Raw genomic sequence first — 26,594 nt, 5'->3', positions numbered from 1 at the left:
CTCTCCGAAAAGACCGACTGGACAACCCTCCCATCCACTTTCTTAATAATCCTCTCCAAGAAGTTCTGTCACTCAAGATTTTGGGTCTCACTATCTGCCATGATCTTTCCTGAGAAAACCACATTTCCAAGCTGGCCTCCAAAGCCAGTCGCCGACTGGGCATCCTCCGTCGTGCAAAGTCCTTCCTTGGTACACCTTAGCTCCTCACCACATACAAGGCTTTCATCCGCAGCTCAATGGAATACTGCTCTCCCCTCTGGGCTGGTGCTCCTGCCTCACACCTAGCTCGTCTTCACGCTGTTGAAACCAAAGCGTTCAGAATCATTGGAATCTCCCGCGATGAAGCTAACTCCAAGGGCCTCTCACTCACTCACCGCAGGCAGGTTGGTGGTCTTTCCGTCTTCTACCGAATCCTCTCTGGCCTTGCCCCCCCAGCTCTCTCTGGGCTCTGTCCCGCAAATATTCCTACAGGTCGCACGAGATCTGCCTGCAACCCTCTTCTGGTTAAACTGCCAAAATCAAGACTCTCTGCTCACCTTCACTCCTTAATTCCTCTTTTCTCCCACCTCTGGAACAAACTCCTTCACTCTCTTCAATCCCACTCCACCCTCCAGGTCTTTAAAACAGCTGTTCACCACCATCTCTTATCTTCCCCCATCCAAAACCTTGATCTTTTCTACCCCCGCTAATTCACCCCAAATCCACTTTTTTGAATTACCAACTTCTGTCCTGGAAGTCATTGGTGTCCTTGTGTTTTATACTTCTCCCCCCCCCCCCCCCCCTTCCCACACCTCCTCCTCCCAAGCCCTCTCCCTCCCACACATCTCCCTGCTCTCAAATGTTATGTTTGTGTGCTTCCCCTTCTCTCCCCATCTTGTCTTCCGCTCCCTTTTTGTCCCCCGTCGCACAGCGGAGCGAAAGGGGGACTATGGTTTTCCCCTCCGTCCGTGTGTCCGTCCGTCCGTCCGTCCGTGCGTGCGTGCGTGTTTGCGTGCGTGCGTGCGTAAGCGAAGGACCACATTCGAATTTGATGTGTGGGTGCAACCCACGTCAAAATCCAAGATGGCCGCCGCCATGTATGTCTGATGCCATGTATGTCTGAACCTTGTGAGATGAATATCTTGAAAAATAAGCAAAGTACCAACTTCTAATCTGGTGTGTGGGTGTATCTAGGCATAAGGAAGAACGCTATTGAAAATTGCGTCGCCACATCAAAATCCAAGATGGCCACCACCATATATATGTCTGAACCTTGTGAGCGAAATATCTCGAAAAATAAGCGAAGTACCAACTTCGAATCTGGTGTGTGGGTGTATCTCGGCATAAGGAAGAACGCGATTGAAAATTGGGTCGCTACATCAAAATCCAAGATGGCCGCCACCATATATATGTCTGAACCTTGTGAGCGAAATATCTTGAAAAATAAGCGAAGTACCAACTTCTAATCTGGTGTGTGGGTGTATCTAGGCACAAGCAAGAACGCTGTTTAAAATTGGGTCGCCACGTCAAAATCCAAGATGGCCGCCGCCATGTATGTCTGAACCTTGTGAGATGAATATCTTGAAAAATAAGCGAAGTACCAACTTCTAATTTGGTGTGTGCGTGTATCTCGGCATCAGGAAGAACGCTATTGAAAATTGGGTCGCCACGTCAAAATCCAAGATGGCCGCCGCCATGTATGTCTGAACCTTGTGAGATGAATATCTTGAAAGATAAGCGAAGTACCAACTTCTAATTTGGTGTGTGGGTGTATCTCGGCATCAGGAAGAACGCTATTGAAAATTGGGTCGTCACGTCAAAATCCAAGATGGCCGCCGCCATGTATGTCTGAACCTTGTGAGATGAATATCTTGAAAGATAAGCGAAGTACCAACTTCTATTCTGGTGTTTGGGTGTATCTAGGCATAAGGAAGAACGCTATTGAAAATTGGGTCGCCACGTCAAAATCCACGATGGCCGCCACCATATATATGTCTGAACCTTGAGCGAAATATCTCGAAAAATGAGCGAAGTACCAACTTCTAATTTGGTGTGTGGGTGTATCTAAGCACAAGGAAGAACGCTATTGAAAATTGGGTCGCCACGTCAAAATCCAAGATGGCCGCCTCCATGTATGTCTGACCCTTGTGAGCGAAATATCATATCATCGCATGTTTTCTGCGTCTTCCACTTTGTCAACTCACATCACTTCACCGACGGGGGACCTAAGCGTAACGCTTGTTATATATTTTGTTTGTCTGGTTGATTTGTTTGTGAAATGAATGTTAGTTCTTTCACGAGCCTCGATTCAGTGTCCGAAAAAAAAAAAAAAAAAAAGCCTGAACGGCCTTTTTCAAGACCTTCCTCGGATAGAAAGTGTGCCATGCTGAGCTCAGTCCTGATTGTATTCCTAGTTATCCTGCTTTTATTTCCTCAACACTATCCTATCCTATCTCCTATTTCTATTTCATCTCCTCATTTCAAAATTTTTTGGAACAAACAAACACAAAATCTTTATATTTCACGCTGTAACGATTCTCATTTCTTTTGAATTTCTACATCCCCCATGAATCGACATTAAATAAAAACACTTCTTCTTTAAAGAAAAAAAAAAAATTGTTTTCAGAATGCATTTCAACCGTTTTATCTCCTTCACAAATGCGACACGTGTGCTTCTGTTGCACCACAATAAATGTCTTCTTCTTCTTCTTCAAAAGGATTCTTTTTCTTTGGTTTTGGCCTTCTCTGCGCCTCGTCCACAACCCTCACCCCATTCCTCACCCCTTTCACACAGTGCAGCGTTGATCTGTGCGTTTAAAAGGCGTTCCAATCCCCTTTTCCATGATCTCTATCTCTGTCAAAGTTGGGAATATGGAATCAGGATAAGCATCCACCCCACCCCACCCCTCAAAGCTTCTTGTCCCCACTTTCTGTATCCCTTCTCATCCCACTTTCTCAATGCGTCCCCCTTACTCCACCTTCTCAATGCTGCCCCTCACTCCCCCTTCTCAATGCTGCTCCTCACTCCACCTTCTCAATGCTGCCCCACACTCCACCTTCTCAATGCTGCCTCTCACTCCACCTTCTCAATGCTGCCCCTCACTCCACCTTCTCAATGCTTCCCCCTCAACCCACCTTCTCAATGCTTCCCCCTCACCCCACCTTCTCATTGCTTCCCCCTCAACCCACCTTCTCAATGCTGCCCCTCACTTCACCTTCTCAATGCTGCCCCTCAATCCACCTTCTCAATGCTGCCTCTCACTCCACCTTCTCAATGCTGCCCCTCACTCCACCTTCTCAATGCTTCCCCCTCAACCCACCTTCTCAATGCTTCCCCCTCAACACACCTTCTCAATGCTTCCCCCTCACCCCACCTTCTCAATGCTTCCCCCTCAACCCACCTTCTCGATGCTGCTCCTCACTCCACCTTCTCAATGCTGCCCCTCACTTCACCTTCTCAATGCTGCCCCTCACTCCACCTTCTCAATGCTGCCCCTCACTCCACCTTCTCAATGCTGCCCCTCACTCCACCTTCTCAATGATGCCTCTCACTCCACCTTCTCAATGCTGCCTCTCACTCCACCTTCTCAATGCTTCCCCCTCAACCCACCTTCTCAATGCTTCCCCTCAACCCAGCTTCTCAATGCTTCCCCCTCACTCCACCTTCTCAATGCTTCCCCCTCAACCCACCTTCTCAATGCTTCCCCCTCAACCCACCTTCTCAATGCTTCCCCCTCAACCCACCTTCTCAATGCTTCCCCTCAACCCACCTTCTCAATGCTTCCCCCTCACTCCACCTTCTCAATGCTTCCCCCTCAACCCACCTTCTCAATGCTTCCCCCTCAACCCACCTTCTCAATGCTTCCCCCTCAACCCACCTTCTCAATGCTTCCCCCTCAACCCACCTTCTCAATGCTTCCCCCTCAACCCACCTTCTCAATGCTTCCCCCTCACTCCACCTTCTCAATGCTTCCCCCTCAACCCACCTTCTCAATGCTTCCCCCTCAACCCACCTTCTCAATGCTTCCCCCTCCACCCACCTTCTCAATGCTTCCCCTCAACCCATTTTGTCTTCGCGTGAGACACCATGAGATCCAAGACAACAGCGTAGTTTGACTTCTCTATTTGGCGAGGGGGGGGGGGGGCAACAACCCCCCTCCCCAATCTCTGCCGGTGCCTCCAACTAAAACCGGCAGACGGGTCTCCACGTTTCACGTCCATCCGAGGGACAGCACACGCATTGATAAATCACCCTGCCTGTGAAACACAAAATAACAGTTTATAGCTGCTTCGGAATCCAAATTCAGGCAAGATGGCCGAGATGTGAGTTGTGCGTAACTTTAGGCCAGAGGTCCCAAAGCCAGGGTCACAACCCGAACTTGATCCCTCCACCCACTAAAAATCATCTTTGAGGGGGAGGGGAGGGTTTCATGTCGAAAGAATCTCGCGAGATCACGGCGAGGTCACGTCTTTTCGAAGCTGTTCCATGCGTTCGAAGCTAAGTGATCTTTCACAATTGTGTTTTTGTCGAGACTGTATCTATCTTTCGGTGTTTGTACCTATAGCGTATCTTTTGGAAAATTTTCGGTGCTAATTTTTCGTACATGTATCCACAATCGTCGGTTAATGCGTATCGAGTATTCTGAGGCCTAGTACTCGTAGGCTTAGGCTACCATACCGTCTCCGACCTTGTGGTTTTGTTTTTCTCTCAGCGATTCGTCGAATGCGCTGCAATTATTTTCGTTCTCTGTTTCGTACCAGTCGTTCACCCCATACCTCCCTGTTTAATATCTCTACTCAAAAAAAAAAAACCCAAAAAAATATTTCCTTCTCAGGGCTTATTCGTTTATTTGTTGTTCTTATTTGTTCGTTCGTTCTTCGTTCACGTTGTTCGCGATCACGCGATCACGTGGTTAGAAATGTATAATCTCTCCCCTGAACAACTATTTTCTCTCATATATTATAACACCTTTTTCTTCTTCTCCTACAAAAGGATGCTTTCGTCTTGCTCACCAAATCTATTCATTCCAAAAAATATATATAATACCATCTCTTACAGTTCCTCCTTTCTACATTCCCTAAACTCTCCAGAACTCCACCCCTCCTTCAGCGTCCTCAAACGTATTTTTGACTCGAAGGTCTCAAACTCATTTTGCAAAAAATGTTCGTTTCCCATGAATCGTACACTTTTCAAAATCCAATCTCACCCCTCCCCTCCACATCTTCCCCATCCCCCCTTCCCTCCAAAACTTCCCCATCCCCCCTCCCCTCCAAAACTTCCCCATCAACCCTCCCCTCCAAATCCTCCCCATCACCCATCCCTTTCAAATCTCCCCCCTTGCCCCTTCCCTCCCCTCCCTCTTAAACTCCCCCCACACCCTTCCCCTCCGAGACTCTCCCTCGCTCCTCCCCTCCTAGACTCCCCTCTCACCCCTCCTCATCAAAGCGTCCTCCCTGCTTCTTCCCCCTTCCAACTTTCACCTTCATCTCCCCCAACCTTCTGCCTCGCTCTTCCCCCTCCTCAAATAACACCTCACTGTGCCTCACCCAATCTCCATCAAACCTTTTGTCCGCCCCATTCTTCCCTTTCTCCAAGCTATTCTGAAATCTCTGAAATCTCTGACACACCTTCAACAGCTCTCCCTACCTCTTCCTCCTCTTCCGCATCTTACCCTACCCCTCCCCCCCCCCTGTTCTGTACCCGATGCTCCCCCTTCCTCTTCATTAACGGTATGGACCTCAAACATCCGGGGCCTTCGCTCAAACTTGACTGATCTCTCCATACAGGTTGCTTCTGACAAACCAGATGTGATCTGCTTAACAGAAACATTCCTCCTTCATGATGTCTCTGATGCCTTGGTATCTCTCCCAGGTTACTCCCTCCTCCGGTATGATAGACCTGAGCCTCGTCCTGGAGGTGGGGTTGCTATCTTTATAAAAAAAACTCTTCCTCACTCGCCCTCCACTGCCCTCTCTCCACCTCACCCCCGGGAATACCTTTGGCTACGGCTTCCTCTTCGCTCCCACATTTTGTTTGTATGTGTGTTGTACCGTCCACCAAACAGTGATGACTCCATCTACATCTCGCTGTCTGATAATATGGACCAACTTCTATCTACCCATCCCAACTCTCTCTTCCTCATATGTGGTGATTTCAATTGTCACCATGCCAGTTGGCTGGGTGTGGGTACCTTTCTCACCAGCCATGGCTCTTCAGCAAAGGACTTCTGCGACTCACTGGGACTGACACAATCTGTCAATTTCCCGACCCGGATCTCAGTCAACGGAGCATCTTCTCTTCTGGATTTGGTTATGACTAACTTCCCTGAAAATGTCTGCTGCTCTTCTTCTGCTCCAATCGGCTCATCTGATCATGTGCTTGTCAAAGTGGACATCTCTCTGACCATTCTCAGACAGCCTCCTCAGCGTCGACGAGTCTGGCATTTCACTCAGGCCAACTGGCACGGTCTTCAAGCAGCCATCAATCATCTGGACTGGTCTCCCATCTCTACCGCCTCTGACATCAACTCATCCTGGGAATTCTTTCAAAGTAAATTGCTCTCCCTCATGCACAGATTTATCCCATCTCGTCTTCAGTTGTCATACCCTTCCTCCCGTCCATGGTACACGGAATCTTGTGGAGAGGCTGTTGCCCAGAAACAACTTGCCTTCGTCTCCTTGAAAGCAAATCCAACGGAAGGAAATCTCATTTCCTTTCACAAAGCCCGAAACAAGTGTGTGTTCATCCTCAGGAGTGCCAGGAAACAATATCTCTCCGTTCTCAAGACCGAACTCTCTTATCTGTCTCCCTCTTCCAAATCCTGGTGGCGTCTGGTCAAATCTGTTTCTGGTGTTTGTTCCCCCTCCATCCCCTCCCTCACCTCAAACGGCTTAACGGCTGACTCCGCACGTGAAAAAGCTCAATGCCTCAACTCTGTGTTTGCCTCTAAATCTTGTGTCCCAAACCCATCCCTCTCTGTACCCACCGTACCCAGTCGTACCCAGCTGCTCCTGGACTCTGTGTCCTTTCCTCCTGACAAGGTGGAAAAGTTTCTGTCAACCCTCGACTCTGATTCTGCAACTGGTCCTGACGGCATCAGCCCACGGGTCCTAAAATCATGTTCTGCCGCTCTTTCACTCCCTCTCTCTGTTCTCTTCATCCTCTCTTTTGCTCAAGGTCATCTGCCATCTGCTTGGAAATCAGCCAACATCACCGCTTTGCACAAAAAGGTGCAAAAACAGATCCTAGCAACTACAGACCAATCAGCCTTCTCCCAATTATCAGCAAAGTCATGGAATCCATCATTGCTTCAGATATAAATCTTTCCTCTTCTCCAATGGCTTGATCTCTGATCATCAATTTGGTTTCAGACCTGGTCACTCTACTCTGGCCATGCTGCTTCTGCTTTCTCAACAATGGATGGAGGTCCTCAATGCCAAACAGGAAATTAGAGCTGTCTCCTTTGACATATCACGTGCCTTCGATACGGTCTGCAACCCCGCTCTGCTCACCAAACTCTCCTCCTTTGGTATCCATGGAAATCTCCACGCATGGCTGGCGGACTTCCTCTCTAGTCGTAGTCAATGTGTGGCCCTGAATGGTTTTCTCTCATCTCCTCTTCCTGTTCAGGCTGGAATTCCCCAAGACAGTGTTCTGGGCTTTTTCTGATCTTCATCAATGATCTCTCTGACTCTCTTGAAAATCCTCTCTATCTCTTTGCTGATGACTCTACTCTCTGTCGCTCCATTCCTCATCCCTCAGATCGGCAGTCTGCAGCCTCCTCACTCTCTGCAGACCTGGACAAAATCACAGACTGGGCAAACAAGTGGAACATGTCTTTCAATCCTGACAAATCTCACACTCTTACGAAGTCTCTCCGAAAAGACCGACTGGACAACCCTCCCATCCACTTTCTTAATAATCCTCTCCAAGAAGTTCTGTCACTCAAGATTTTGGGTCTCACTATCTGCCATGATCTTTCCTGAGAAAACCACATTTCCAAGCTGGCCTCCAAAGCCAGTCGCCGACTGGGCATCCTCCGTCGTGCAAAGTCCTTCCTTGGTACACCTTAGCTCCTCACCACATACAAGGCTTTCATCCGCAGCTCAATGGAATACTGCTCTCCCCTCTGGGCTGGTGCTCCTGCCTCACACCTAGCTCGTCTTCACGCTGTTGAAACCAAAGCGTTCAGAATCATTGGAATCTCCCGCGATGAAGCTAACTCCAAGGGCCTCTCACTCACTCACCGCAGGCAGGTTGGTGGTCTTTCCGTCTTCTACCGAATCCTCTCTGGCCTTGCCCCCCCAGCTCTCTCTGGGCTCTGTCCCGCAAATATTCCTACAGGTCGCACGAGATCTGCCTGCAACCCTCTTCTGGTTAAACTGCCAAAATCAAGACTCTCTGCTCACCTTCACTCCTTCATTCCTCTTTTCTCCCACCTCTGGAACAAACTCCTTCACTCTCTTCAATCCCACTCCACCCTCCAGGTCTTTAAAACAGCTGTTCACCACCATCTCTTATCTTCCCCCATCCAAAACCTTGATCTTTTCTACCCCCGCTAATTCACCCCAAATCCACTTTTTTGAATTACCAACTTCTGTCCTGGAAGTCATTGGTGTCCTTGTGTTTTATACTTCTCCCCCCCCCCCCCTTCCCACACCTCCTCCTCCCAAGCCCTCTCCCTCCCACACATCTCCCTGCTCTCAAATGTTATGTTTGTGTGCTTCCCCTTCTCTCCCCATCTTGTCTTCCGCTCCCTTTTTGTCCCCCGTCGCACAGCGGAGCGAAAGGGGGACTATGGTTTTCCCCTCCGTCCGTGTGTCCGTCCGTCCGTCCGTCCGTGCGTGCGTGTTTGCGTGCGTGCGTGCGTAAGCGAAGGACCACATTCGAATTTGATGTGTGGGTGCAACCCACGTCAAAATCCAAGATGGCCGCCGCCATGTATGTCTGATGCCATGTATGTCTGAACCTTGTGAGATGAATATCTTGAAAAATAAGCAAAGTACCAACTTCTAATCTGGTGTGTGGGTGTATCTCGGCATAAGGAAGAAAGCGATTGAAAATTGGGTCGCTACATTAAAATCCAAGATGGCCGCCACCATATATATGTCTGAACCTTGTGAGCGAAATATCTTGAAAAATAAGCGAAGTACCAACTTCTAATCTGGTGTGTGGGTGTATCTAGGCACAAGCAAGAACGCTGTTTAAAATTGGGTCGCCACGTCAAAATCCAAGATGGCCGCCGCCATGTATGTCTGAACCTTGTGAGATGAATATCTTGAAAAATAAGCGAAGTACCAACTTATAATTTGGTGTGTGCGTGTATCTCGGCATAAGGAAGAACGCTATTGAAAATTGGGTCGCCACGTCAAAATCCACGATGGCCGCCACCATATATATGTCTGAACCTTGAGCGAAATATCTCGAAAAATGAGCGAAGTACCAACTTCTAATTTGGTGTGTGGGTGTATCTAAGCACAAGGAAGAACGCTATTGAAAATTGGGTCGCCACGTCAAAATCCAAGATGGCCGCCTCCATGTATGTCTGACCCTTGTGAGCGAAATATCATATCATCGCATGTTTTCTGCGTCTTCCACTTTGTCAACTCACATCACTTCACCGACGGGGGACCTAAGCGTAACGCTTGTTATATATTTTGTTTGTCTGGTTGATTTGTTTGTGAAATGAATGTTAGTTCTTTCACGAGCCTCGATTCAGTGTCCGAAAAAAAAAAAAAAAAAAAGCCTGAATGGCCTTTTTCAAGACCTTCCTCGGATAGAAAGTGTGCCATGCTAAGCTCAGTCCTGATTGTATTCCTAGTTATCCTGCTTTTATTTCCTCAACACTATCCTATCCTATCTCCTATTTCTATTTCATCTCCTCATTTCAAATTTTTTTGGAACAAACAAACACAAAATCTTTATATTTCACGCTGTAACGATTCTCATTTCTTTTGAATTTCTACATCCCCCATGAATCGACATTAAATAAAAACACTTCTTCTTTAAAGAAAAAAAAAATATTGTTTTCAGAATGCATTTCAACCGTTTTATCTCCTTCACAAATGCGACACGTGTGCTTCTGTTGCACCACAATAAATGTCTTCTTCTTCTTCTTCTTCAAAAGGATTCTTTTTCTTTGGTTTTGGCCTTCTCTGCGCCTCGTCCACAACCCTCACCCCATTCCTCACCCCTTTCACACAGTGCAGCGTTGATCTGTGCGTTTAAAAGGCGTTCCAATCCCCTTTAAAAGGCGTTCCAATCGTTCCAAGCCCCTCACTCCACCTTCTCAATGCTGCCTCTCACTCCACCTTCTCAATGCTTCCCCCTCAACCCACCTTCTCAATGCTTCCCCCTCAACCCACCTTCTCAATGCTTCCCCCTCACCCCACCTTCTCAATGCTTCCCCCTCAACCCACCTTCTCGATGCTGCTCCTCACTCCACCTTCTCAATGCTGCCCCTCACTTCACCTTCTCAATGCTGCCCCTCACTCCACCTTCTCAATGCTGCCCCTCACTCCACCTTCTCAATGCTGCCCCTCACTCCACCTTCTCAATGCTGCCTCTCACTCCACCTTCTCAATGCTGCCTCTCACTCCACCTTCTCAATGCTTCCCCCTCAACCCACCTTCTCAATGCTTCCCCTCAACCCAGCTTCTCAATGCTTCCCCCTCACTCCACCTTCTCAATGCTTCCCCCTCAACCCACCTTCTCAATGCTTCCCCCTCAACCCACCTTCTCAATGCTTCCCCCTCAACCCACCTTCTCAATGCTTCCCCCTCAACCCACCTTCTCAATGCTTCCCCTCAACCCACCTTCTCAATGCTTCCCCCTCACTCCACCTTCTCAATGCTTCCCCCTCAACCCACCTTCTCAATGCTTCCCCCTCAACCCACCTTCTCAATGCTTCCCCCTCAACCCACCTTCTCAATGCTTCCCCCTCAACCCACCTTCTCAATGCTTCCCCCTCAACCCACCTTCTCAATGCTTCCCCCTCACTCCACCTTCTCAATGCTTCCCCCTCAACACACCTTCTCAATGCTTCCCCCTCAACCCACCTTCTCAATGCTTCCCCCTCCACCCACCTTCTCAATGCTTCCCCTCAACCCATTTTGTCTTCGCGTGAGACACCATGAGATCCAAGACAACAGCGCAGTTTGACTTCTCTATTTGGCGAGGGGGGGGGGGCAACAACCCCCCTCCCCAATCTCTGCCGGTGCCTCCAACCTTCTCAATGCTGCCTCTCACTCCACCTTCTCAATGCTGCCTCTCACTCCACCTTCTCAATGCTGCCCCTCACTCCACCTTCTCAATGCTTCCCCCTCAACCCACCTTCTCAATGCTCTCCCCTCACCCCACCTTCTCATTGCTTCCCCCTCAACCCACCTTCTCAATGCTTCCCCCTCAACCCACCTTCTCAATGCTTCCCCTCAACCCAGCTTCTCAATGCTTCCCCCTCAACCCACCTTCTCAATGCTTCCCCCTCAACCCACCTTCTCAATGCCTCCTCCTCAACCCACCTTCTCAATGCTTCCCCCTCACTCCACCTTCTCAATGCTTCCCCCTCAACCCACCTTCTCAATGCTTCCCCCTCAAACCACCTTCTCAATGCTTCCCCCTCAACCCACCTTCTCAATGCTTCCCCCTCAACCCACCTTCTCAATGCTTCCCCCTCAACCCACCTTCTCAATGCTTCCCCCTCACTCCACCTTCTCAATGCTTCCCCTCAACCCACTACGGGATAGCACTACGGGACAGCACTACTGGACAGCACTGCAGGACAGCACTGCAGGAGAGCACTACAGGACAGCACTGCAGGACAGCACTGCAGGACAGCACTACAGGACAGCACTGCAGGACAGCACTGCAGGACAGCACTACAGGACAGCACTGCAGGACAGCACTGCAGGACAGCACTGCAGGACAGCACTGCGGGACAGCACTGCGGGACAGCACTGCGGGACAGCACTGCGGGACAGCACTTCGGGACAGCACTACGGGACAGCACTGCGGGACAGCACTACAGGACAGCACTACAGGACAGCACTGCAGGACAGCACTGCAGGACAGCACTGCAGGACAGCACTGCAGGACAGCACTACAGGACAGCACTACAGGACAGCACTACAGGACAGCACTACAGGACAGCACTGCAGGACAGCACTACAGGACAGCACTACAGGACAGCACTACAGGACAGCACTACAGGACAGCACTACAGGGCAGTACTACAGGACAGCACTGCAGGACAGCACTACAGGACAGCACTGCAGGACAGCACTACAGGACAGCACTGCAGTACAGCACTGCAGGACAGCACTACGGGACAGCACTGCGGGACAGCACTACGGGACAGCACTACGGGACAGCACTGCGGGACAGCACTACAGGACAGCCCTGCAGGACAGCAGTACGGGACAGCACTACAGGACAGCACTACGGGACAGCACTACGGGACAGCACTACGGGACAGCACTACGGGACAGCACTGCGGGACAGCACTACAGGACAGCCCTGCAGGACAGCAGTACGGGACAGCACTACAGGACAGCACTGCAGGACAGCACTACAGGACAGCACTACGGGACAGCACTGCAGGACAGCACTACAGGACAGCACTACAGGACAGCACTACAGGACAGCACTACAGGACAGCACTACAGGACAGCACTACAGGACAGCACTGCAGGACAGCACTACAGGACAGCACTGCAGGACAGCACTACAGGACAGCACTACAGGACAGCACTACAGGACAGCACTACAGGACAGCACTACAGGACAGCACTGTAGGACAGCACTACAGGACAGCACTACGGGACAGCACTGCAGGACAGCATTGCAGGACAGCACTGCAGTACAGCACTACGGGACAGCACTACAGGGCAGCACTACAGGGCAGCACTACAGGACAGCACTACAGGACAGCACTGCAGGACAGCACTGCAGGACAGCACTACAGGACAGCACTACAGGACAGCACTGCGGGACAGCACTACGGGACAGCACTACAGGACAGCACTGCAGTACAGCACTACGGGACAGCACTGCAGGACAGCACTACAGGATAGCACTGCAGTACAGCACTACGGGACAGCACTGGAGGACAGCACTGCAGTACAGCACTACGGGACAGCACTACGGGACAGCACTACAGGACAGCACTACGGGACAGCACTACAGGACAGCACTGCAGTACAGCACTACAGCACTACGGGACAGCACTACGGGACAGCACTACGGGACAGCACTACGGGACAGCACTGCAGTACAGCACTGCAGTACAGCACTGCAGGACAGCACTGCAGGACAGCACTGCAGGACAGCACTGCAGGACAGCACTACGGGACAGCACTACAGGACAGCACTGCAGTACAGCACTACGGGACAGCACTGCAGGACAGCACTGCAGGACAGCACTGCAGGACAGCACTACAGGACAGCACTACGGGACAGCACTACGGGACAGCACTACGGGACAGCTCTACGGGACAGCTCTACGGGACAGCACTACAGGACAGCACTGCAGGACAGCACTACAGGACAGCACTACAGGACAGCACTACGGGACAGCACTACAGGACAGCACTACGGGACAGCACTACAGGACAGCTCTACGGGACAGCACTACAGGACAGCACTGCAGGACAGCACTACAGGACAGCACTACAGGACAGCTCTACGGGACAGCACTACAGGACAGCACTGCAGGACAGCACTGCAGGACAGCACTATAGGACAAATGGCACCATAAATTAATTAATCAATGTGCATTACCTTTTATAAACAAAAGATTGGGTTAAATTTGAAGCACTTCTAGATTTCATACTACAACATCCTCTTTCAACTGGGTTTGTAAGAAAAAGTTACATCAGAAGATCATTCTCTGGAAAAAAATCATTTAATGGCCGCTTGGGAAAATATCGAGAAAATGATTAATTAATGGAGAGTTCAGTTTGAAGTTTGTAAATCAAATCATGAAATAAAAAAATGTAGCTTACACTATATGAAGTCCTTCGTTCTGATCCATTCGGTGTTCATCCGGGCAGCGGACCTCACGTGGAAGATCTTTGGCCTCCTTCGCCATGATCACCAATGGTTGATCAGGCTGCCACGCATCCCACCTGTTACAGGCACATTAGTCATGTGTTCATAAACACAAGGGAGAAATTAATGGTTGATCTTCAATGGATAGATCCTCAGTTCGTATAAGAGTTAATGTGAGAGCTCAAAAATTGTTTCACTGCAGAAGGCCATTAAACTCTAGTTCTTCTTCTTCTTCTTCGAGTGGAGTGCAGTGCAGTACATGGCTACAGGAAGCATCATTTGCTAGGGCTGTGCCACTGATGCAATTCCCTCTGTAGGTTAGGACAGGTATTTGTAATTTATTCACAGTGCCGGCGATAGCTCGCCTACTCTGCGTGAAGAACACCATGGGATCTTCAACGTCCACCAACTAATGCCGAGGGATGGCACACACATAGATGCTTCACTCTGCCCGTAAAACATCGGAATGAGTTTATAGCTGGATAGAGATTCAAACCCAGGCTAGACAGTTCAGGGGCGAGCGGGCATACCTCTAGGGGTCGAGGCCATACTGCCAGTAACTGATCAAGGCTAAATAACTGAGTGTATTATTGTAGGTAATGGACAATCTTTAAATCATCCATTGGACTCCTGAAACACAGCGATCTTCACTCAATCATCCAATAAGCTAATGGAATGAACTGACAAAAAAATTGCTTTTTACTTTTATTATTCCAATAATGAAAATAAGTAAATTTCCCCTTTTTATTTTGGCACCCTTAGGCTATCCCTGGACGTGCCACACTGTCTCAGCCACATTCCTCCCATCATTCCCCCAATGAAGTTGCATCGTTCTGACGAATAAAATGTGTTTGGTGTTGGTCTGGTGCAGACATGCTTGGCCGAATGGCCTCCTCCTGCATCTACCTTCCTTGGGTAATATTTGTCATTACACAGTTTTTACCACATATTCATTTATAATCAAGCTATTCCAATGTTTAAAGGTGTTAAAACGTGCTCTTTAACACATGGAAGAGATGAGAAATACTGACAATCCTAGCAGGTATCCTATCATTTCTACAAACAAAAAATGATTGCCAAAATGTAAAGTTTTACCTGATTTTATAGCAATTAGTCAGTAAAACGATCTCAGGCTTCTACAGCGGGGGGGGGGGGGGGGGGGGGGAGGGGGGGGGGTCTAACCTCTGATTCATAGTATTGACGAATTCAAATTGTATTGAACATTTTGGAGATTAGGATTATTGTAGATTGACATAAATATCTCATTTTCATTATCAAAAGATCGATATAACTGCCACACAGACCATGTTTAACCTATTTTGGCTGCGGTATTACGGAATAAGTAATGGTTATATATACATACACACACATGTATATAGGAGTATATTGTTACATTTGTGGTGATGTCAATCGTTTACAAAGCATAGATTCGTGTCGTTTAGGGTGTATTGCGTAAGAAATGCCAGGTCAGCTGTGGATCAGAAATAGGACCTTTTCGTATTTTTCCCCCCTTTTTTCTTCAGGTTTACCCCATATTCACTCCCTTTACGCCACATGGCTTTGACTGTTGGTAGTGGTGCACAAAAATAGCTGAAGAAAGAATTCAAACCATTTTCTTTCAAGCAAGAAAGGGCGGGAAAAGAGTAGAAAGAGGACGAAGAGTGTCTTTTGGCGTTGCGGTAAAAAAAAGAATCCTTGCTCATGGCGTGAACGGCTCGAGCGTGTTAGTGTGAAAGGCTCGGTCTCTGTGAACTATATGAAGGTTCAGTGTGCATGGCGGAGGTGGACAAAAATGAAAAGAGTATCCTGTGGAAAAAGGCGCTTCTTTTGGTCTCTGTGGAGACGATCGGTGCTTCATGCTGTGAATGGTCTCGGCATTTGCTATATGAAGGAGTCGACCTTGATGAACTTCCTGAAGGACTTGCTGTGTTGCATGAAGGAGGTTGACAAAAGGAAAAGGATCAAAGGAGAAAGGAATCGCAGAGCGTGGTGACTGGTCCATTCAGGCTTGTTCCCACCAAGCCACGCTGACAAGCGTTGATGAAACTGCCCTAAAAACAGGCCTGAACCCCATTCCATTCCCTCCCTCATATCCCCTTTTATTTGAATTCCTTGCGAATATTGTTTTTTCTATTTGCTTCCCTTTCCTTACCCTGGGTTAGATAGAGGGTCCATGTGTGTGATGTTGTGTCGGCCTTTCGTATTGGATGTGAGTGGGCTGTGTTAATTAAGTCAGTCATTATTCGTTAATTAAGTCCGTCATCATACTTATATGATTTGCTTATTGTATTGTTTTGCATTCTTTGAAGTAAATTGATTGTATTTCATTTTGTTTGATTGACATTTTTTGGATCGGGTTGCAAACTCCCCCGAGTTGCAAGCTCTAGACTCGAGAGCCTCTACTCCTTGCACGAAACCAAAAGTTCAAGCTTCCAAAAACCGCTCGGTCAGCTTGTAGGTCTCGGCCCGGCGGGCTAGGGATAGGACCTAGGGTCGCTGACATTAGTCACCCTGTAACACACTTAGTCGGGAGAGACGCTTGGGACTCTGGTCCTCATCCCCATCACCCTTATCAATATGCGGTGCATTCAGAAAGTATTCAGACCCCTTCACTTTTTTCACATTTTGTTATGTTGCAACCTTATGCTGAAATCGTTTAAATTCATTTTTTCCCTCATCAATCTGCACTCAATACCCCATAATGACAAAGAGAAAACAGGATTTTAGAAAGTTTTGCAAATTTATTAAAAATAAAAATTTGAAATATCACATTGACATAAGTATTCATACCCTTTGCTATGACACTTGAAATTTAGCTCAGGAGCCTCCCATTTCTCTTGATCATCTTTGAGATGTTTCTGCACCTTGATTGGAGTCCACCTGTGGTAAATTCAGTTGATTGGACATGACTTGGAAAGGCACACACCTGTCTATATAAGGCCTCACAGCTGACAATGCACATCAGAGCAAAAACCAAGCCATGAGGTCGAAGGAACTGCCTGCAGAGCTCAGAGACAGGATTGTGTCGGGGCACAGATCTGGGGAAACCTACAAAAAAATCTCTGCTGCATTGAAGGTTCCCAAGAGCACAGTGGCCTCTATAATTCTTAAATGGAAGAAGTTTGGAACAACCAGGACTCTTCCTAGAGCTGGCCGCCCGGCCAAACTGAGCAATCGGGGGAGGAGGGCCTTGGTAAGAGAGGTGACCAAGAACCCGATGGTCACTCTGGCTGAGCTCCAGAGATCCTGTGTGGAGATGGGAGAAACTTCCAGAAGGACAACCATCACTGCAACACTCCACCGATCTGGGCTTTATGGCAGAGTGGCCAGACGGAAGCCTCTCCTCAGTGAAAGACACAAGAAAGCCCGCTTGGAGTTTGCAAAAAAGCATCTAAAGGACTCACAGACTGTGAGAAACAAGATTCTGTGGTCTGATGAAACCAAGATCGACTGTTTGGCTGCACAGATATCTGCACAGAAACTACAGATTCGTTTTCTGATTCATGTTCAAAATATAACATTCCATTGAAATTAAGTTGTTCGTTGATCATAAACTAACGTTTGTCGGCAGAAGGACAGACAGACAGACATAAGTGAACCAATTGCTGTAACCGATTTTTGCAACGTGTGCATGGGGAAACAAAACCTGTGATTACACCTAAGAATCAATCATCAAAATCCAATAATGAATCGATTATTAAAAAGCACATAATGCCCACTCCACCGATGGAATATGTGTGTGGAAAGTAGTCCAGGATCACAATGTGAGTGACCAAAATGAATAATATTGTTGCGGATATGAGGATTGTGTTTTTTTTTTGTGTGCTTTATTGTTATTATTGTTATTGTTATTCTGCGCCTCCTGCCTCCGGAGCTGTGTAAAGGTCAAAGGGCGTCCCATAATTAGTCCATAAAGCATCCACACCACAGCCATTCATAGAATATTCATAGTGCCATTGACAAGAACCTCCCCTTCAATTGCCGCCATTGACCACGAGGCAGGGTTGGGGAAGAAAGGCGGGTCCCCACCTCGTCATAGAGGGGAGGAGTGAGTCAGCCCCACTCAACCAACCACGAACAAGGGGTTGGACTTGGAGAGGGTGTGGAGAGAAACATCGAGGAGGTTCGCGAAGGTTGAGGGGCGGGGCCTATATAACCCGCAGCTAGGGCGTTTCCCGAGGAGATGAGCTTCTACAGAGAGACGAGAGGGAGTCCAAGCAGTTGGGTCCAAGAGATGAGATTTTACAGAGAGACGAGAGGAAGTCCAAGTGGTTGAGTCCAAGAGAGGCGCTTTGAGTTGAGTCCGAGAGAAGTCCAGAGTTGAGCTGCAGCTCGAGCCACCGAAACTGCATTTACTGCAGCTCGAGCCACCGAAACTGCATTTACTGCAGCTCGAGCCACCAAAACTGCACTTACTGCCGCTGGAGCCACCGAAACTGCAGCCACAGCAGCGTGAGGCCTGGACGGCAGTTTGGAGCAGGGCCGCGAAGGAGTGGCGGCTGCCCAACAAGTCGATCAGTTGCAGGACCAGTTGGACCTCCCTATCCCGCCAGCCATCCATCTCCCGCCAGTCCTATCATCATTCCCCGCGTGAGTCTGTCCTTGTTTGTTCTGTCCCTGGGTTAATTAAGACTGTAGGTAAGCTAGCGTTGCACTGTGTATCTAATATCTTCTGTAAATAAACGTGATTGCTTTCTTCCTGCTTATATGTGTAAATAATAAATCCAATTACCCTTCTGTACGTCTTCTTCCTCTTTGTATTCGGTCGCTTTAGAGTTTTCCATATTGAGCAGCCGCGGTGCGATACGGCCAACGTTTGGGTGGAATCGGGTTCTAGTCGGGGAATAACTGTTCGGTCGCGGTAATACCACCGCTCGGTAAAATAACATCCTTTAACCGTGTCCGTAACAATTGGTGTCAGGAGTGGGATACGAGGCCCGAAGCGCGCTTAACGCGCTCAAAATTACGAGCTGCTGAAAAATTGTGTTTTAAAGAAAAACCCGAATTTTGAAATCGCGCCATGGCTGGTCAAGGCGATCGGATGCCGGTGGGTGAGCTAGAGGAGGGTGTGGAAGTGTAACTCAGTGTAACTTATTAATTGGCACTGGTAACTTATTAATTAACCTGGTAACAAAGCAGATACATTTTACATGCAAACTCTGTGAAAGACGAGTTTGTAAATGAGTGTCAGGAATGCGCCCGAACATGATAATCTCTTGTCCACCTGGTCACAGCCCCTGGCTGAAGCACCCCCCTATCGTTTGGTAAACGGAACTCACAACAGGAGGGGAGCGAGCTGATACCAGGACTTGGTACATGCATGACCTCGGGGCATTAGCGGAGAGGGGATTAAGTCCAGTTTGTCCATATAAACGAGAGCAAACGTGGAGTCGACAGAACTTGCTACCAGAAGCTCTGACCAACGGGAGTGGCGGTGGAACATCAGCCGAACGAGAAGGACCATGCGAAAAGAGTTAACCTGATCCATTATATTATGCGGTATTATTTGGTAAATGGAATGAAGTGAATAACCAGTTAATAAACCAGACCTTTTGTAAACCTGTGTCCGGTCATTGGAGTCCTGAGTCTCTCAGCTACAAATTCCCCTACAATTTGGAGGCACCGCTGACATCAATTGTATGAACAAGTCTTTAAAAAAAGGTGAGTGTGTCTTGTTTTGTCCAATATGATTACGAACTTGGAAATAGTTTTGTACATACATGGGGAAGGAGGTGGTTCTGGGGGTTCCGTGCGCACCGATGCCGCGATAGGTGGCGTGAGCCATCACGAATGGTACTTCGATAAACGACTGTAGCAATTTATTCGTGTTTTTTTTTTCTAAATGATTTCTGTAAATACGTATTTTTGCGCTGGTCATTAAGGGTCTTACTGTGACCTGGGAGCAAACGGAGCAAGCGTGCACCTTGCGACCATTTGCTTCCAGGACGTGTAAGGCCGGTACACTCGTTTACCCACCCGTACACGTATAAAGTACTTCTTTTTTTTTGCACTTGTTCAGAGCGAGCGACTTGCTCGGCGCTCGGCGAGCGACAGGGAACCGGGAAAGGGAATTATATTTATATATATATATTTTTACCTCATTCCAATTTATGGTATTGCGACAAAAAGGCTTATATCTTTGGAACGACTGGTCGGATTTAGACAAATTAAAACTCGTTCGATCAACAAATAAATTCATGACAGACAATCCCACCTCATGCCGGTCCAGAATTACTGTGAAAGATGGCGATTGGATAAAAATTGCATACCAACACTCCCTCACTGTCCCTCATTGTCCCTCATGTCCATTCCGGCACCCTGTCTCTTGCTCCCGCTCTTTTTCCCTCCCTTTACTTCCCATTGGCGGACGTTTTGCGAGAAGCAAAGCGTTTTGCAGGACGCTTCCAGGAAACGGAAACAGTGCTGTTGTTTTTTTTAACGAAATTTGCCAGATAAATAGCATGGGTGACACGACGAAATGATTGGATTTTGGTGAAGACCCAGGTGCGAATCCGTCTACGAGAATTATTTAAAGTGATTCTTCACCATAAAGAGATCGGATGAAAAGCGATATACATGATATTTAACATAATATACTTATTAATGTTATTATTTTAATATTATTCATAAAAAAAAAAAAAAAAAAAAGTGACAAAAACACGCCGATTCCATTTTTGGTTCAGGTCCGAATCCAGATCCGGCCTATCAGTGGGATACAAAACATAAACTGTTCACCAAGGCGGAGATATAATAATAATAATAATTCTGTATTATTTAGTTAACCAGTTTGTGTGAAACCTCAACCTAAATATAAAAATTGATCTGCTTGGTGTTAGTTTAAGGGCTGTTCCAAATTTATCCTGATTATGAGAGATAATTACAGGAAATGTGTACTGTTCTTGTTTGGTGATTATGAGACAAAAACAGCAGAGTGGGAATCGGCAGACAATGGAACAGCTAGCGACGAGTGTTTGTGAGTAACAACCACCCTCTGGTCGAGGCTCATAGAAGGGGTGATGCTTACTGATTCGGCACGCTTACAATAGGTGTTAATGGTGGGATGTCAGAGGTTTTGGTGTGGGTTAATGTTCACACTGTTTTGGAAAATAATGCTCGATGCAACATGATCCTAAAAAGAACCCATCCCTACATCGAAAGATCAGGAAGGGAAGGAATGGAAAATTTGTTAAGGTTTGAAATTAATCGGACAAGTGGGTCCCAAGGTATGGTCACCGTACTCGCAAGCCGTTCGCTTTGGCTCTGCGAATGGACCAAACCATTTCATGTAAATAGAGGGGGGGTTCTGTGGTCGTTCGTTTTGGCTTTGCGAATGGACCAAACCATTGCATGTAAATAGAAGGGGGGTTCTGTGGTCGTTACTGCCACGTGGTTTCAAAGTTTTTGTTGTTGCTTGCACGCATGTTTTTTTTTGCAAGCATGTACGAGCAAGCACGTACGTGCGGGCACGCCCTAGTATATATAAATAGAGGTAATATTGAGTTATGGAATTAATTGCTTTCAACAATGCAAAGGGTGACAAGATATGGGATTTTAATTGGATTTTAATGGGATTGCATTGTGATTCATTGGGATTATCCATTGGGATAATCCACAACGTTTCACTTTCGTTGTTGCAACGTTTTGCTCCAACGTTTTGTGAACATTTAAATGTTGGGTTTTGCTGACGTTTCCACAACGTCGCCACAACGTTTCACTTTCGTTGTTGCAACGTTTTGCTCCAACGTTTTGTGAACATTTAAATGTTGGGTTTTGCTGACGTTTCCACAACGTCGCCACAACGTTTCACTTTCGTTGTTGCAACGTTTTGCTCCAACGTTTTGTGAACATTTAAATGGTGGGTTTTGCTGACGTTTCCACAACGTCGCCACAACGTTTCACTTTCGTTGTTGCAACGTTTTGCTCCAACGTTTTGTGAACATTTAAATGTTGGGTTTTGCTGACGTTTCCACAACGTCACCACAACGTTTCACTTTCGTTGTTGCAACGTTTTGCTCCAACGTTTTGGGAACATTCAAATGTTGGGTTGTGCTAACGTTTCCACAACGTCGCCACAACGTTTCACTTTCGTTGTTGCAACGTTTTGCTCCAACGTTTTGGGAACATTTAAATGTTGGGTTTTGCTAACGTTTCCACAACGTCGCTACAACGTTTTACTTTCGTTGTTGCAACGTTTTGCTCCAACGTTTTGGGAACATTCAAATGTTGGGTTGTGCTAACGTTTCCACAACGTCGCCACAACGTTTCACTTTCGTTGTTGCAACGTTTTGCTCCAACGTTTTGGGAACATTCAAATGTTGGGTTTTGCTGACGTTTCCACAACGTCGCTACAACGTTTTACTTTCGTTGTTGCAACGTTTTGCTCCAACGTTTTGGGGACACTCAAATGTTAAATAAACCGGATAAGAATTCACGAGTTATTTAATTATGAGCGATTATAGAAGTACTTATTTAATTAATTACATTTCTTATTAAATTACAGTAATTACATTACAGTAATTACCTGAGGTAATTACAGTAATTACAGTTCCGGTAATTACAGTAATTACAGTAATCATTACAGTAATTGCAGTAATCTTATTACAGTAATTACATTACATTAACTCAGGCACCTTTTGAGTAAGGAAGCTGATATTTGGACATGACACTGACCAAGTGATGTGGCTGTCAAGGAAAATATTGATTTATTGATTAATCATTTAATAAATTAACTCGTTGATTTATAAATGACTTATTTAATTAAAAGTCCTCAGAAATACATCTTCGGATGAAATACTTACAGATTGGTTATGCTATGAGCCAATTGATTAAGGAAAATATTTTGTGATGGCCATATTGGCAATTTCGTGGCCATATTCGTGGCAACTCAGTTAGTGCCACTGCACCTTTAAAATGCATCCCTGCGTTCATTTTTCGATCGATTGAGTTGAAATTTTGAACAATCGGATCTGGACTGTCGTTGTTAACGACTCTAGCACGCACTCGTCCAATCAGGATGGAGCGGTATGGTCCCCGGATCATCACTGCCCGCAGTTTTTAATTAATTTTACTTTTTCTCTTGGTCATATAATTTTGAAGACATGCATGTCATGATAGAGGAAATGTTTGTTCTGTTGAACGGAATAAATGTTGTTTATTTGTGTGGGGGTGTATTTTTGTTTATTTTGGATATATTTTTCACGACTAATTCCAGTTAACATCCTGCAAAATTTGCTCGTTTGCTGGCCGAGTCGAAATTGCGTTGAGTTTCTATGGCATGCGCCATTAAAAGCGCTGTGTAATGGTTGAGCTCCCTTTATTTCGTTTTGGTCATGCGGATGAGCAAACAAAGTGACAAATGCTGCGGCTGGAGCAGTAAAAGCGATGTTTTTTTAAAAATGGAAACGATGTAATGAGTAATTAAAAGTGGGAGGGGGCAAGACCACGCATACCTCTTTTAAGGTGTGTATAAACCCTGGAATAAACGTGGGAGGGGGCAACACCACGCATACCTCTTTTAAGGTGTGTATAAACCCTGGAATATTTCAGCAATCAATACAATGCTGAAACTATGTAAGTTAAGTTAATGAGTAATTTAATGAGTAACTTAATGAGTAATTTAATAAGTAATTTAATGAGTAATTTAATGAGTAATTTAATGAGTAATTTAATGAGTAATTTAATGAGTAATTTAATAAGTAATTTAATGAGTAATTTAATGAGTAATTTAATGAGTAATTTAATGAGTAATTTAATAAGTAATTTAATGAGTAATTTAATGAGTAATTTAATAAGGAATTTAATGAGGAATTTAATGAGGAATAAACGTGGGAGGGGGCAACACTACGCATACCTCTTTTAAGGTGTGTATAAACCCTGGAATATGTCAGCAATCAATACGATGCTGAAATGATGTAATTTACTGTGTAAGAGGGTCGACCTTGGGTTTGTTTGGGTTTTGTTGTTTATTTTTGTGGGTGTGTATTTTCGTGTATTTTTGATATATTTTCACGACTAATTCCAGTTAACATCCTGCAAATTTGCTCGTTTTCTGGCCGAGTCGAAATTGCGTTGAGGTCCTATGGCATGCGCCATTAAAAGCGCTGTGTAATGGTTGAGCTCCCTTTATTTCGTTTTGGTCATGCGGACGAGCAGACAAAATGACGAATGCTGCGGCTGGAGCAGTGAAAGCGATTTTTGAATTGTTCAATGATTATTCGATATTGTTATGACTTATTGTCAATAGGTATACTAAGTGGCCATGAGGTAGCCTGTTGCTATGTTCAGTTTTATTCTATTGTTGATTATACCACATAGCTGTGGTGATAAAGGAAATGTTCGTTTTAAATAGATGATTATGATAGGACCATGACTATAAAATCATGATGATTATTATGAATGATATCATAGGGTTCAAATGCAGAATGCTGCATGAACTTGGGAAAGAACTTTCAAGCTCTATGGGATAAATTGGGTATTACAAGCGATGGAGTTTCAAAATTTAGCATGATTGAAGGAATTTGACAGTCCCATTTCAGGAGTTTTACGAAATTTATATTGCCAAGAGATTTTGGGTACTATTAAAAGAAAAAATGATGAGATATTTTTCCCAAAGAACTTTAATATCTGCCATCCATTTTGGCTGTCTCACGAATGAAGGATGAGTTGCCTTTAGTGGTTGCAAAGAAAATTTGTGGAGACCAGGCAAAATGGGGAAATATGTCAGATATGACCCTAGGACAGGACGGTGATTCATCAATTAACATGAGGTACGAACCAGAGGTGACGGTCAATGGATGGACCTGTCCTGACATCATTGGGGAAAGGGCTTATGCAAGGAGTCATCCAAAATGATTAATTTGATTTATTGATGAATAGTGATGAATTAATTGAAATTGAATAATTGATTGAATTATTAATTGATTGAATCTAATTGATTGAATTTAATTGAATAAATTTAACTGAATAAATTGAACTGAATAAATTGAATTGAATATATTGATTGTTTGATTGATGAAAATGCGGTCTCAAGAAAGAAGCTTTGATATCTTTGCGAGATATTAACAATGTGGAGACAACCTGGGAAAATTGAGCGAGGTGGTGAGTTTATATACAGATATATATGTGCGGTTACCATTGTGTGATTTCCCCGTCAACAGAGCGGACACCTGAGGATTCACCCATTTCATACTGACCCTCCGGCTCATCTGCAAATACTGATCTGTGAGATTGGATTGTGCAAAAGCCACGGCTGAGGGAGATTCTCTGAAAATCACCGTGTGAACAGGTGGAGAGACCCTTCCTGGAGGTACGAGTGAAGCTTTAGAGGAACAAACTACAACACATCCAACGCTACTTTGATAAAAGGCAGAATGGGAAATGGAGCCTGCAAGAATACACAAGGACAACCAGAGATTCCACAAAAAGGTACTTGTACACATCATATGTACGACCGTTATGGTGCAGAAGCTATAAGGCAGGTCGATAATTGGTATTTGTGGACAAAGGGACATGATGAGGAGTTTCCAAGAGATGGTACATTTGAGCGAAGTCGATTGGAAAGATTGGAACAAAGATTGAAAGCCAGGAAGAGACAGAATCTAACGGTAGACTGGCTTGCATTCCATCTTTGGGATGGTGAATCCAGACAACGGGAACAGCAAGAACAGATAACGGATCTAGAACTTAAAATAAAAAGGATACAGGATACAGTGGAGGAGACAAATGCACAACTGCCCTCGAAATTAGGAATGAAAGTGACGGTTGTCCCATCTAATTTCCAGTTGTCTCCCCAGAAAGGACGGTACAGAGAATTTTTTCTTGTTTCAGGAGACAACGAGAGATTGCAGTGGCAACTCAGGGATGTAGAGATGCAACCCAGCAATACAAGTGCACAGGTGCACAGACCAGGCAACGACAGAAACCGGTGTTTCAAGTGTGGACGGATGGGACATTGGAAAAGAGGATGTCCGTATACCAAAAGGAAGACAAGTTCATAGGGTAAACCAAGATCAAGGGTACCAGTGCTGACCGATACCTCAGACAATGATTAGGCCTTCATTGCGACAAATCCCAAATGACGATTGGCCTCAACAAATTAGATTACTGGACAAACATGAATAACTGTCGATGATTCTTGGGTCTGAAAAGTTTTCGGAGCAAGAATTATTCGGATGGGACATTGGAAAAGGGGATGTCCGTATACCAAAAGGAAGACAAGTTCATAGGGTAAACCAAGATCAAGGGTACCAGTGCTGACCGATACCTCAGACAATGATTAGGCCTTCATTGCGACAAATCCCAAATGACGATTGGCCTCAACAAATTAGATTACTGGACAAACATGAATAACTGTCGATGATTCTTGGGTCTGAAAAGTTTTCGGAGCAAGAATTATTCATTTTTTTCTTTTGCTTGTAAGCAAATTGATAATTAATTGATCAAATGCCGAAATTGGATCTTTTATGTTGGGCACACAATTTTAAATTTACAAAGTTGGAACAATTGCTTTGCAAATTTTAAACCAAGGGACAATGGTCACATGATGATCAGGTGGGAATTTCGGACTATT

The 26,594-nt window shown here is 46.0% G+C and overlaps 1 protein-coding gene across 1 annotated transcript in view; it reads right to left on the bottom strand.

The window, feature by feature from the left end:
- LOC137415493 (polyunsaturated fatty acid 5-lipoxygenase-like) overlaps window positions 1-26,594 on the bottom strand; it is a 214,856-nt gene that overhangs the window by 141,342 nt on the left and 46,920 nt on the right. Inside the window, exon 5 of the mRNA XM_078782592.1 lies at window positions 13,981-14,103. Coding sequence (XP_078638718.1) covers window positions 13,981-14,103 — 123 coding nt within the window. The remainder of the gene's footprint in view (window positions 1-13,980; window positions 14,104-26,594) is intronic.

The sequence above is a fragment of the Myxine glutinosa genome, chromosome 7, assembly GCF_964187855.1.
Source record: "Myxine glutinosa chromosome 7, kmMyxGlut1.1, whole genome shotgun sequence".
In the NCBI taxonomy this organism is placed as follows: Eukaryota; Metazoa; Chordata; class Myxini; order Myxiniformes; family Myxinidae; genus Myxine; species Myxine glutinosa.
The sequence above is the reverse complement of the archived record's forward strand: the minus strand, read 5'-3'. Positions and strand labels throughout refer to the sequence as shown.